Source organism: Kogia breviceps, chromosome 9 (genome assembly GCF_026419965.1).
Source record: "Kogia breviceps isolate mKogBre1 chromosome 9, mKogBre1 haplotype 1, whole genome shotgun sequence".
NCBI lineage: Eukaryota > Metazoa > Chordata > Mammalia > Artiodactyla > Physeteridae > Kogia > Kogia breviceps.
The window spans coordinates 36,258,908-36,273,806 of record NC_081318.1 but is presented as its reverse complement, the minus strand read 5'-3'; the positions used below and the strand labels follow the sequence as shown (position 1 = coordinate 36,273,806).

At 38.2% G+C, this 14,899-nt stretch overlaps 1 protein-coding gene and 1 long non-coding RNA gene across 2 annotated transcripts in view; one reads left to right on the top strand and one right to left on the bottom strand.

Moving 5' to 3' along the window:
- Positions 1-13,418, top strand: part of LOC136794839 (uncharacterized) — a 186,521-nt gene extending 173,103 nt beyond the window's left edge. Inside the window, exons 5-6 of the long non-coding RNA XR_010842136.1 lie at positions 3,716-3,820; positions 13,338-13,418. This is a non-coding gene — a long non-coding RNA (uncharacterized lncRNA). The remainder of the gene's footprint in view (positions 1-3,715; positions 3,821-13,337) is intronic.
- On the bottom strand, positions 9,234-10,322 carry LOC131762806 (proline-rich protein 11-like). The gene has a single exon (XM_059074598.2). It carries the CDS (start codon positions 10,320-10,322, stop codon positions 9,234-9,236), a length of 1,089 nt encoding a protein of 362 aa, XP_058930581.1.
- Positions 13,419-14,899: the final 1,481 nt, after the last annotated feature.

The window sequence follows — 14,899 nt, the reverse complement described above, 5'->3', positions numbered from 1 at the left end:
TATCACAAGTAGTCATATTTGTTTATTAACTTTCAAACATTCAGTCTCTTCATTCCTGGTCCTCCAGTTCATCACCCCTGGTGAATCAAGTGTAGAGATTGGCATTTCAACACCATGGATAGTTTTGTATTGTTGAAGTCCTTGGCCTCCTTTGATAAAAAGTCAGTCTTGATAACTTTATCTTTAAGCCCTTCAAAAAGCTGAGCCTTGTAACTCTGAGGGATGCTTATGGTCATTATCACTGAATATAGATAATGTTAACATTCTTGGGAAGTATATGAGTCTACTCTATGGTGTCCTGAGTTCCCATTCATTGAAGTCTTCTTCTCTGAGGTTTTGGGCCCTGTTGGACCCCAGGAAATAAGTGTAGACATACATTAGGATTCAAGTCCCTTTAATTTTAGAAATGACTCTTCACAACACCACACTAATTTAATAGTTTTTCATCATTCTTATGCCTAAACCAGAGGCTCAAAATGAGATGAGGATGGAAATGGGTGAAGCTTCGTTGAGAAGTTGGAACTTTAACCATTTGCCACTTCTCTCTGCTTTTTCCACAGTAGGCAGTTGTAAATATCATAACACCCTGAATCACACAGAAAGAAGAATCATAAGTTACAAACTAAAAATGCATGGAAGGGACTGTAAAATTATATACTTATGTAATTAAACTTTGTATAAATTCTGAAGTAAGTTTTAGATTTTTTAAAATTTCTGGATGGCTCTGTTCCGTTGCCCAAGGCTAAGAAATCTCAGTCCAGAACTTTTGTGAATCCCAAAAGTCCAATTTATTTTCTTCTCTTTACCTTGAGTTTAATCCATGAATGTCATGAAGGCCTATTTTTCTTGGTGTTTGCATTTTAAGTAATCCTATCAGTAATGTGTCCGTTTTACACACATAATGTCTTCATCTTCATTGCAATCTTTGTCATTTTTTTTACAGAGATCTATAGTTTATAAAACTTTATTAATTTATTGGGAGAATCCAATTACATATGTGTATGTTGGACATAACTGGATCCATTTTCCTGTTTCAAGATGAAGAATTTACCTACACAGTATTTCTCAGTTTTCCAGTCTGTATTTACATCTAACCTGGCTGCATCCATTTTTGTAGTCGGTTCTAGTTGGCTAACAACTCTTTATTTATTTCATTCCTCCTGATTTATCTCTTCTTCTTCTTTTTTGTCTTTTGTTTACTTTATCCCTTTCACTGGAACCTGGATTCAATCTGGTATCCACTTATTTTCTCTTTCCCCCAGTCACCCTCTTAATTAGAACAAGTTAGCAATTAGAAACAGGTATTGACATTAAGAATTATCAAGTCTTTCCTACAGCCAAAATCATATAAAGAAAATAAAGACTTTAAAACTTCATACATTTAAACTAATTTTAGAATAGCAATATCAGGGATTTTAAAGAAATATAAAGTACATGATTTATCATTCAGTAACTTGCAAGCTAACCAGAAATATAAGGAAGCAAGCACACTGATAGATAAACAGTAACATAAAGTAGAATAAAGACTGGATATTATTAACAAATGGCTCTTGGGTAGGTCCTTTTTGATAATGGAAATTTTTAGTTCTCTTCATTTGCTGAAATTTCTAATATCTGTCTTCCCTTACATGGAACTGATTAAGCAGGCTTACCATTCAGGCTTTAAAACCAAAGCCTATATATAGGATTTCAGAAGTAAAAGAGAAAGAGTGCAGTTCTGCTCTTCTCATCTTCCCCTGTCCTATTTCACACCTACTCCCTGATCCTAGACCATTAGGACTCCTCAAGATCATGGCTTTTAGGCATGTGAATCCCACGAATAAGGACACTGTGTATATAGAGAGATTTAGTTGATTTAAGCGTGAATGGATCTCCCTTGGCAAGTCAGAGGCTTCCATATAGAATCCTTCTAATTGGGATCCTTCTATATGGGATCCTCCCATCAGCTTGCATGGGGTCTTTCTGTTTGCTCATTTCTTTATGTCAAAGGAATTGTGTAGTACAGATAAATTTACAAATTGTCCATCTTTTATCCTCTCCAAGTTTTTCTGCGGAATCTGTTACATATTTACCCATTATTAGGCAACTGGATCATATTGTATCTGGACAGAACAGGGCCTCTGAACACACTGCTAAGGCAAGACATTACAAGATAGTTGATGGTTCATTTTTATTATCACTGATGAGTTTATGTTTGTGGTTTTCAGTCTTTAAAAAAGCCTTGTATCAGGAAAGTACTTATTAAAAAACAATAGTGAGGTATACCTTTAAAGGTGAACTTTTTGAAAGATCTTAGTGCTTAGTATGTGAGGTGATGCCAAGTATTAAACTTAGAGTTAGCAGATATAAAATTAGTTCTGCACAGTAGCTCATCTTCACCTGAATGTCATATGAGTGTCATAATCTGTAAATGATTTTAAACTATAGAGTGCCGTAAATGTAAAACACTGAAATTGTTGGTCATTGATAGTAATATGTTTTTAATTCAGAAAAAGCTATTTGTTGCAAAGTATAGTGGTAAGATTTAGGAAAATCTCATTGTGGAAATAGGTCTTGACATAGTCTGCAAAGGAAAATAAGAGTTGGATAAGCCATTCAGAATGGAAAGATATTAAAGACAGAAAACAGGATGATCACAGTGTCATAGACTAAACTGAGCGGATTGAGCAACAGCATGATATATGGTCAGCTGGTATGAAGAATGTGTCATAAAAAGTTAGGAAACATATACCATACCTCTGATTAAAGAGATCGTTTTTTTCTAAAGAGATTATAATGATACATTAGATTGCTATGGCCAAAGATAAAAGAGGGAAGTATGAAATATATATTAAATTGTTCCTAATATCAAATATCAGTCAACATTTTAAAATGCTTTCTTTTCCAAGGAAGAGAAGCCATTTATTGCCTCTTGGAGCACTTTTAATAAACCTAGAACATAATGTATATTATTTTCCCAGATTTACATATAGACTAAAGCTTAAAAATGTTAGTTAACTTGCTTAACGTTACAAAAATGGTTAGGTATAGAGCTGGGATTTGGACTCTGATGTTTTTAGTTTGGAGTACAGATTCTTAATCATAAAACTATACTGGCTCTCTTGGCCAAAAAACTAAATGATAGTATGCAGAAAACATGAATATTTAGCACACCTCCCAAACTAACATCGCTTTAATCATTCTTAGGATAAAATATTTCAAATGCATAAACAATAATATAGAATATTTTAACAATCACTCCCATACCCAGGCTTAAGAAATTTTAGTATTGTACTATATTTGTTTTATATCATTAAACTAAAGAAAATATTATAGCTATAGTTAAGGCCTCTGGGAATCTTTCCTGATGCTAATTTCCTCACTTCCTAAAAGAAAGAACTACCAAGAATACAGTATTTATTATTCCCATGCAAGATTATTTTCTCTTTAAAAATAAATTTATTACATAAATTATTATATAAAAATAATATATGGTAATTATTACAAGTTTAAATATTATATGAATGGCATACTAAACTCAGTATTTTTGAGAATTATACAGGATTATACATATAGGTTTTGTTCATTCATTTTAGCTTCTGTTGAGTCTTCTATATAACTTCTCTTAACCACTCACCTCTAATGGATAACTAAGCTGATTCCAACTTTTCTGTTTTATAAACAATTCTGTCATGCATACAAGGAATGCTGCTAACAAAATTTTTTTTATTGGCAGCATTTGCAAAAGCTTCATGGACGCATATACCAGGAGGTGAAATCCCTGGATCCTGGAATATGAGCATCTTCAGCTTTACTACATGTTGCCAGATTACTCTTCAAAGTGAGTGGACCTATTTACACTCCCCTCAGCAGTGTATGAGTGTTTCCATTTCCCTATACTTTAGTCAACACTTCCTATTTTTAGACTTTTATTTTTTAATCCAGTGTAATGGGTATACTATATCATACAGTTTGCATTTTCCCTTTGACTAATGAGATTGAGAATCTTTTCATATATTTGTTGGAAGACAATTATCCATGGGTCTTTTATGTTTTTGAACATCCTGCAAGTGAGGCACTGACTGCTCTTTATTTAGGACTTTAAATCGATGTTTGTAAAGATCATTATTGGGTATTAGAGACACCATTTCCCTCTGGAGCAAAAGGACAGGTGTTCTTACTTTCCAGTATAATATGTCTCCCTCTAGAGTGAAGGGCAGGCATGTTTACTACATACTATAAGAATTTGGGTTCCCTAAACTCAGGGTTCCTCTCCTGTAATGCAGTCCATTGTATGTGTAAGTGTCATCTACTTCTCTTTGATTGCCTGTGGAAATTTGAGCTCAGGGAATTAGCACAAAAATACTGGCATTCTGGTACATGAATCATTTTCTAAACTTTCTTCCTGTCCCTTCTGTCATGGTCCAAAAGAAATGATATGGAATCCCATGAGAAAAAAGGAAAACCTTTATTTAATTAGTGTTTCTGTTAATTAAGAACTTAAAGGCAAAGAGAAAGTAAGAAATGCGTATCTTAATACAGCCACTTAAAAAGACTAACAGGAACTGGAGGCTTATAGTGGTTTATCGCCAACAGTATTCAGGTGTATCTCCCAATGACCTGGGTGTTTAGACATAGTGACTGTAACTTTCTCTATTGCAGAGACTGATGGCACTTGTTACACAGTCTTAGACATGGCCAAAGCGACTCTTTTTTTTTCCTATCTCATTAGCACCTGTTTACATGGCAAGGCGTCAAATATATAATATATGTTTTCAGTACTCCCTGGGAATATCTGAATTCCCCTGCTCTTTGCCACCAGTGGATAGTTGAGGGTTTAGCCTCTGGCTTCATGCATGTTGATCTGTACCAATGATAGGAGTAGAACTTCTGGCAAACTCTGCTTATTTTGGAATTCTAAGACTCACCGGCTTTCAGGTCCTGTCTCACACAGTGTTTCTGTTCTATGTCTTGACCGCAGAGCTGCTTATCTTTTATTTGATCTCAATTATGTCTTTTAGTTTTTCTCCTTTTCTAATTTGCCCATCATTGCTATGTGATTATAGCATAGGGGAATATCAAAGCATAAACTTATTATATTATATTATCGTTTTTTTTTTTTTTTTTTTTTTTTTGCGGTATGCGGGCCTCTCACTGTTGTGGCCTCTCCCGTTGCGGAGCACAGGCTCTGGACATGCAGGCTCAGTGGCCATGGCTCACGGGCCCAGCCGCTCTGCAGCATGTGGGATCCTCCCAGACCAGGGCACGAACCCGTGTTCCCTGCATCGGCAGGTGGACTCTCAACCACTGCGCCACCAGGGAAGCCCTATTATATTATGTTGATCAGAAGCTACCCCAAATATACTTTTTATACAAGGGATATGTGGTTGAAATAACTCTAACTCCAGTCAATTCTGAAGACAAAGGAAAATAAATTATGAAACGGGAGTCTGAGGGGCTTTGTGACTATTAAATGAATTTAAAGTCCATAGACATGTCAAACACACCATCTGAAATATGGAAGGTATTTGGTAACTTTTTGTATTTCTCTTATTCTTTTACCCCTCATTCCCTCCTTTCTACCTTTCTTTCAATAGGTTGTAATGGCACAGGGAGGAGAAAGTGCGAGGTATGCCTAACTGAAGATATATTAACCCCAAGACTCTGAAAATTAGGGTTCTTCTTAGGATTAAATAAAATAATGTAGGTATATAATATCCACTGTTGTTAATTTTTATTTTTATTTCTGATGCTTCCTTTCTTATTCCCTTTTCAATTCCATCTGATTCTATCTCAGCAAAGGCCAGGTAGATCTTTTCCCCTAAAAGGCAATTCATACCTGAAGAGTAAATCAATGTCAAGTTGTAGGTGTTCCTTTGTCTCTGAGGACCTCTAAATTGGGTTGCTCCACTGGTTTCCTGTTCTGCCACATAAGAAGCTTGAAGTTGCCACTTCATCCTAACAAGAAGTAAAAAGCTGAACAGACAAAAATCAGCAACTCTTCTTGGATCTGTAAGTGAGGGGATGACAAAGGGTAAATCCTTGTGTCCAAGACTGGAGAGACAGACAGGTGATACAAGGAGTTACAGCTTCCCAGAGCATAGACACATGAGTGGAAACTATGTGGGAACCAGTGTCAGGGTAGGAAAACCTGAACTGTAATTGACAAATTGCTGGAGGCTCAGTGTAGACAACTCTAAGAGTTAGACTCTAGAGGACCCTGTCATAGGGGCCTCTATTCTATTGTGAGAATTACCTCCAAGAGCTTGATGCAGTTTTCAATAGTAAATACTGGAGAAAATTCCCCATGTGCTTTCAGCAGGGTAAGAGGAAAAGGAACTATTATGAAATACATCAGAGCACTCTGTTCTTTTTTTTTTTTTTTTTTAAACACTGGAAGCATATGATCAGCAACAATTTAATGAGGCCATAGCAGTTACAGGATTCTCAAATGGGTACAGTATAAAACCTGTCATAAAATTAGTAAGAGATGTAAGACAGAACACACTTCAATGCTGGTACAACGCTAATAGCAGCTTTACAAATGTTTATCTATAGGATTTCTATAGCTTTTTTAAAAAAATGAACCTTTATCTCACAAGATGATCAAATCATTTAAAATAAATTGATGCAGTACACAGTGGTTTATTAATATTATAAACATTATAAATGTCCCAGAAAATATTTACAAATACTCACTGGCTTTATTCTCAGTGATTATTCCCTTTAATTTCACTTAATATAAACATAGTAGCAGGTTTAAAAAAATTTTTTAGATGTTGGGGGTAGGAGTTTATTAATTTATTTATTTTTGCTGTGTTGGGTCTTCATTTCTGTGCGTGGGCTTTGTCTAGTTGTGGCAAGCGGGGGCCACTCTTCATCGCGGTGCGCGGGCCTCTCACTATCGTGGCCTCTCTTGTTGCGGAGCACAGGCTCCAGACGCACAGGCTCAGTAGTTGTGGCTCATGGGCCTAGTTGCTCCGTGGCATGTGGGATCCTTCCCGGACCAGGGCTCGAATCCGTGTCCCCTGCATTAGCAGGCAGATTCTAAATCACTGCGCCACCAGGGAAGCCCCATACATTTCTTTTATATATATATAAATTTATTATTTTTTTTGGCTGCATTGGATCTTCGTTGCTGTGCACAGGCTTTCTCTAGTTGTGGCGAGCGGGGACTACTCTTCATTGTGCTGCGTGGCTTCTCGCTGTGGAGCACGGGCTCTAGGCACGCGGGCTTCAGTAGTTGTGGCACATGGGCTTAGTTGCTCCGTGGCATGTGGGATCTTCCCCGACCAGGGCTCGAACCGGTGACCCTTGCATTGGCAAGCGGATTCTTAACCACTGAGCCACCAGGGAATCCCAGAAACAGATATATTTCTTAACTTCCATTATCTGTTTAATTTGCATCCATAAATGTAAATACAAATGTGGGTCTCATGAAAAAAAGAACTGTCCCCACGTCTGCCTTCCAGTTTGGTGACTTTCCACAACACTGTATTTGGCATCTCAAAGCTATATTTATCTGAGGATATATAGGCATTTTGGGGATATTGCTAAAATATCTTTGTAGCCTGAGATAACCAGGGGATATTTCAGGGATATCATCTTATGTAGCTGTTTCCTGTCGGGCTAGAAAGTTCAGTGAAAAACTGCCACTCCTTGTTTCCCCTCCATGAGGAGCTGCTATCCTTATTCTTAGAACTGCAGCGGAAGTTATCAGCATCAAAGCTAATCCTGTGCCTTCAGAGTCACACTTACCCTGATGAGAGTTCCTCCTCCTCCATGATATTCATCACATTAGTGATTAGGGGTCCTGGCTGAAGCTAGAGTAGTGTCTACTGCTAAGTAGACATGTCTGACAAACTGGGGGCTCCCAGAAATTGGCAACTTTGTAGAAGACTGACTGATAGGGTTGCCAAATAAAAAATAGGATGTTCAGTTAAATTTGAATTTCAGATAAACAACGAATAATTTTTTAGTATAAATGTGTCCCATGCAATATTGGAGACATTTAAACTTCAAAAAATTATTCATTGTTTAATGGGACATATTTATACTTAAAAGTCATTTGTTGTTTATCTGAAATTAGACTTTGATGGGGTGTCATGTGTTTGTATTTGCTAAATCTGTCAACCCTGTACTGTCAGGAAAAAGCAAAATCCAGTGAGGTGTGCATGATTACTGTTATTGCATCAACAGGTGGTTGAGGACAGGGAATCAAATCTCACAGTGAACCTACTATGGACTTCAGAGAATCCTTGGTGGGGCACTGTGGAAAACACAAGGTTGCTGTTGAGGTCTTCGTGAAATTTATATTTAGCGTCATGAATGTGGATAGCAGATATCAAAGTGAGGAATATCTCAGACTTCAGTAAGCCAGATATAACTACATACCTAAGATGCTAGAAATGATATTCTAATTTTTTTAAAAAAACATTTATTTATTGTTTTGGTTACGCCAGGTCTTAGTTGCAGCAGGCAGGCTCCTTAGCTGTGGCTCTAGAGCTCCTTAGTCACAGCTTGCCAGCTCCTTAGTTACAGCATGTGGGCTCCTTCGTTGCGGTATGCGAACTCTTAGTTGCAGCATGAATGTAGGATCTAGTTCCCTGACTAGGGATAGAACCTGGGCCCCCTGCATTGGGAGAGTGGAGTCCCATCCACTGCACCACCAGGGAAGTCCCATGATATTTTAATTTTTAAGGTCACATTGGAGTTTTGGTTTCAAATTCTTTTGGAACAGTTAGGTTTGAATGGGGCATGGTTTTACTTCTTAATTGCTTATAGGGAACAGAAATAAAATCTAGAGGGTCTGTTTTTTATGGTTAAGTTTGTAGCACTTAATGAGTGCATGAGCTTTATAGGCTGAAATACTTTGCTTTTCGATTACCTGAGACTACTCAAGATGAATGGGCACCAGGTTATTTTCTTAATGTCATAACTGCACGTATAGAGTAAAAGTTAGCGTTATCTAGTTAAACTTGAATAACCTCCCCAACCTAAATTCGGTAATTCCAGGATAAACATCACTTTGGGGATTGCATTTTCCCATCTGTTCTATTATTGATCATGTAAACTAGAAAATATCCTAATACTCGCTTTACGCTACAGTATGTATGGGCTCCATACGTATTCTAATTCTTTGAATGAATTATATATTAATATAATTATTTATACATACTACATTAAAAAAAGGAGTGGGATAATATTATCTGTATATTTTATGGATCATCATATGGAGTCAGGCAGAGGTGGCATCAGTTTTGTTCATCAAAGCTGCTTGTAGAAAGTGGCAGAGTTTGAGTTGGGCTTCTAGGGTGAGCCAGCTGAAACTTTCTTTTCAAGGCCTGGGTCATTACTGGGGTCAGTCCAGTTCCTGTTTCCATATTTTCTTTATTGGTAAGTGGGGTTCCACCTGGGCTCCTCTCTACATCAACTTTTCTGAGTAGTTTCCGCAGATCTAACTGGCTCTTACCAGGAGTAATTAAGACATTTGTAACTCGAGTTGATAACACTTTGGACTTCGGTTTCAGGGAAACGCACCGCAGGTCAGAGACAGTGACTAGTGGATTCTGTGCCTTTGGTGATGGTACAAGCTTTCTCCTTTCATCAAAACTCTGTGTCTTCTTTAATTTCACAGTCAGTAGATCTTTAACTGTTATATGCATGGGTCCACTTTTTTTTACTGGTCCAGCCTGATGTGCTTTAGTGAGATCAGATTTTCTGAGCAGCAAAGGTGCTGTCAGTGGTGGAGGCGGAGGGGGCGGGGGCGGAGGCGGAGGTGGGGGCGGAGGAAGACGACTGGCTGGCTGTGGCAGTGCGGCGGGAAGTACAGCCTCGGAGTCTCCAGGGATGGTTAGAGCACATGCAGGCACGTTCGTAAGTTTACCATGCATGTGACACATCTGACCACAGCTTGGACAGGAAGAATTTTCTGAGACGGCCTTCAATTCTTCCCGGAGCTTGCATAATTCACTTTCCAAAATGCGAAACCGTTGTTTTAGACTATGAAGTTCTTGGTGGCAGAAACGGGATGGAAAGATGGTGTCTTTCAATACTTCCAAACTCCAGGCCATGCAGTTCTGAAACCAGTTGTATATAGACCATACTCTATTTGTCCAAAGCTTTATTGCATCTTTAAAATTGGGAAATTTGAAGATCCAGGACGGTCTTAGCCAGCTTCTGCTAAGGGGTGTATCTGTTGAAGCAATAACCACTCTTTCTGGTGAGGGTGGTGGAGGGGGAGGTGTAACTAGCTTAGACTGAAAGTGAGAGGCTTCTTTTCTTTTGAAAAATCTTTTTGCTTTGGCTTTTAGCTTTCTTCTTCGTTGCTTGAACTTGGGCATAGTTTTAGGCTAAGAGTCCAGGGATTCGATGGAGTCCCGGCAGTGGCCTCTCCTACAATAATATAAAAATAAAATCAGTATAATGATTTGGTGTGTCAGCAGGAATGATAAATAAGTTGTGCTGTGCATTTACTATTATTCTCCGCTCCTGAGTTCCTGGCAGACAAAGATTATCAGTTATGGAGCATTTTTCAACTGGGCTTGAATATTGAGACATTTCAGTTGGCACTTGAGTCACGACATATTTGCTGGCTTTATGTGAACTGCAAATTGCCTTTCCAACCCTGGTCAGCTGTCTTGCTTGGGAGAGAAAGTACAGCTGGGGTTAATAGGAATGTATTGCCTCTACTAGAAAAAATCAATTCAGAGAGCATGCACTGATGATATATAATCAGAACTGCAGCTGTGTATATAAAGGACACAACATTATTAATGACCTAAACTGAGGGGGCTCTATTGGGGCCAGCATATATGCATGAGCCTAACTGAGAGGACTCTTAGCTATCCTCACTCTTAGCTCTGGCAAAACACTGGGTGAATGCCAGGGAGCAGGGATTTCCCCCTTTATTAAATGATTATATTGAGATTTGAGGCAAATTATTGAAGTAGAAGAATAGAGAATCTTGATGGTGACTAAGGTCAGTGTCTGAATTCCATTTTTTTTTTTTTTTTTTTTTTTTTTCGGTACGCGGGCCTCTCACTGTTGTGGCTCCTCCCGTTGCGGAGCACAGGCTCCGCACACGCAGGCTCCGCGGCCACGGCTCACGGGCCCAGCCGCTCCGCGGCATGTGGGATCTTCCCGGACCGGGGCACGAACCCGTGTCCCCTGCATCGGCAGGCGGATTCTCAACCACTGCGCCACCAGGGAAGCCCCTGAATTCCATTTTAACCAGAAAAAAAATCAGCTTAATACTATACCAGATCCCCTTTTTAATTAGTAATATTTATACTCTTGTGCTAATGGTAACTATGCCCTTATGCTAATGGTAACCATACTCAATAGACATTTAAAAAATGTTTTACTGAAGTAGAGTTGCTTTACACTGTTGTGTTAGTTTCTACTGTACAGCAAAGTGAATCAGCTGTACATAGTCATACATCCCCTCTTTTTTGGATTTCCTTCCCATTTAGGTCTCTGCAGAGCACTGAGTAGAGTTCCCTGTGCCTTACAGTAGGTTCTCATTAGTTATCTATTTTATACATAGTATCAATAGTGTACATATGTCAATCCCCATCTCCCAATTCATCCCACCCTCCCTTCCCCCTTGGTTTCCTTATGTTTGTTCTCTATGTCTGTGTCTCTATTTCTGTTTTGCAGATAAGATCATCTATACCATTTGTTTAGATTCCACATATATGCATTAATACACGGTATTTGTTTTTCTCTTTCTGACTTACTTCACTCTGTACGACAGTCTTTAGGTCCATCCACGTCTCTGCAAATGACCCAAATTCGTTCCTTTTTATGGCTGAGTAATATTCCATTATATACGTGTACCACATCTCGTTTATCTATTCACCTGTTGATGGACATTTAGGTTGCTTCCATGTCCTAGCTATTGTAAATTGTGTTGCAGTGAACATTGGGGTGCATGTGTCTTTTCGAATTATGGTTTTCTCTGGGTATATGCCCAGGAGTGGGATTGCTGGGTCGTATGGTAGTTCTATTTTTAGTTTTTTAAGGAACCTCCATACTGTTTCCACAGTGTCTGTACCAACTTAACATTCCCACCAACAGTGCAAGAGGGTTCCCTTTTCTCCACACCCTCTCCAGCTTTTATTGTTTCTAGATTTTTTGATGATGGCCATTCTGATCAGTGTGAGGTGATGCCTCATTGTAGTTTTGATTTGCATTTCTCTAATGATTAGTAATGTTGAGCATCTTTTCATGTGTTTGTTGGCCATCTGTATGTCTTCTTTGGATAAATGTCTATTTAGGTCTTCCACCCATTTTTTGATGGGTTGCTTGTCTTTTTGATATTGAGCTGCATGAGTTGTTTATATATTTTGGAGATTAATTCTTTGTCTGTTGATTTGTTTGCAAATATTTTCTCCCATTCTGAGGGTTGTCTTTTCATCTTGTTTATGGTTTCCTTTGCTGTGCAAAAGCTTTTAAGTTTAATTAGGTCCCATTTGTTTATTTTTGTTTCCCAACAGACATTTTTAAATGCTTTTCCTTTTAGAAATGAAATCTCAGTACCAAGAGCTATCTGTGACTTAAGTAATTTATGGCCTTTAGTTAAGTCCTTACTGGTGAAATTTTACATGTTCTGACCAGATGATAGTAAACTCTGTGTACTTAATTTGGATACCTGAAAGAAAACAATGATAGTACCGTACTCATGTTCCCTTCCTTTTGGCTTCATGCTTTCCTCTTCATTAAAGCTTTAGCACATTTTCCTAGATCAACTAACCAGGACAATTGCATTATCTATAATCATTAGTTTCTTCCTGATTCACTGCTTTTAATTGACATCACCACATTTCATTAAATTAAATTTGAAAAGTGTTGTGATTAAAAATAACCAGTTAAGTGAACCAGCTAGAATGAACAGTGATTAGTAATAAAAAAGGTAATGATATGCATTGTGACAATTATTGCAATGCTTTCTTATCAAATGATCCTTTTAATTTCTCCCCCCCCTTTAAAAACTAATTAGCATTCTTTCTGTATTTTTAGAATTGAGTGTTTATTTTAAAACTAGTTGAGTCAAACTGGTTGTGACGTTCATTTTTATTGATCCTGACAATGAATTGAGACAAATGGATTAAGGAGCTGTATTTCTAAAAAAAAAATGTAGTCTTACCCCAGTCCCCGTCACAGTTTCCATTACCTCTGTGAATCTCCCTGATCCCTAAACATCACTTGGCAGTTTTGGCATTGGCCCACAACAAAATTTTACACAATTGATCCATCCCATCTTCCAATGAAATATTAATAACAGTGCATAAAGCCAACTCAATAGAATGTGTCCTTCCGTAAAATAAAGGTTTTTTTTGTTTATCATTTTTCAGTGTCATTATCAATGTCATGGATGCGGCTTACAGCTACACTGCAGAACTATTTGTGATATCAGAATATAGCATTCTTTTCAGGTAACCTACAAAAAGGCAACCTGTCTTTGTTATTCAATCTAATTTTCTGCTTTCAACCTTGAGTCCATCTAACAACTGGGCTATTATTGTTAGGCACAGTTATTTTCAGAGCGTTTTCACCCATTTCATTTAATTTCTCTCACAGTATTTCTGTAAGTGTTAGCAACTTCGGGATTTTATGGTTATTCTTGGCATTTTAATTTGATGGCATTAGCTATGTCCCACAGGATCAAAACAACCTACTAGTAAATGAATAATACCTGAACTTTGAAAACTGGTCCTAAAGTCCAAAGACATGCGTTTCCCTCTGGATTCTTACAATTACTGGATATGTGACTTTGGATTGGGTTCGTTGGGCCTCAGTTTATTTAGGTTTAGTAATAGACATTTAAGAAGGTGGTTTTGGGACTTCCTTGGTGGCACAGTGGTTAATAATCCACCTGCCAATGCAGGGGACACGGGTTAGAGCCCTGGTCCGGGAAGATCCCACATGCCCCCGAGCAACTAAGCCCATGAGCCACAACTACTGAGCCTGTGCTCTAGAGCCTGCGAGCCACAATACTGAGCCTGAGTGCCACAACTACTGAAGCACGTGCCGAGCTCCGCAACAAGAGAAGCCTCCGCAATGAGAAGCCCGCGCACCACAGTGAAGAACAGCCCCCGCTTGCCGCAACTAGAGAAAGCCCGTGCGCAGCAACGAAGACCCAACAACGAAAACCCAATGCAGCCATAAATAAATAAATAAATAAACAAACAAACAAATAAATAAAGGTGGTTTTGAGAATCATTTAAAATAATGTGAAAGTGCTTTGCAAAGAATTATGTTTAGCAGCTTGGTTGACTCTCCTGCATTTCACATGCATATGCTCATCTGAGGAAAATTGAGAGAATTCCCAATAATAGATTTATAATTTGTCAGAGTTGCAAATAGTTGTTCTAATGGTGATATACTGATATAAGATTTTGGATTTTTTCCCCCTCTTTCTGAAAATTGGTTTCCATGTGAATTCCACATTTATTCTAAATATCCTTATTATCTCTATGTTTACTTCTGGTAACGATTAGGGACAAAAGAAGGGACCATTTTCTAGGGCAAATACTTACAACAGAGTACACATGGCTAACCCTGTCCTAAGCTTCCACTCCCAAATTGTAATTTTTGACCAGGATAAAGTAGTTGAATTGAGGTGCTCTTTGCTTAACTGGTACCTTAGAATTTGATCCCAGAAAGAGCCTGAAAGATCAAGGAGTGCCTTCCAGAAACATAAGAGCATTCCCCTGTGGGGCAACAATAAACGTGCTACAAAAGAAAAAAATTTACAAAAGTTCAGTTTATTTACGTACTTAAAATAGTGGGGGGGGGGGAAGCAACCAGAAAATGCAGTAGCCCTTCAAAATATTACTGATTTTCTATCTAGTTCTTTCAATTAGTTCTGGTCATGGTTCCCAGCTTGACCATGCAATTTAGAGTTGTTACTCAT

Coding starts and splice junctions, on each gene's coding strand:
- LOC131762806 (XM_059074598.2), bottom strand. CDS start 10,322: ATGCCCAAGTTCAAGCAACGAAGAAGAAAGCTAAAAGCCAAAGCAAAA.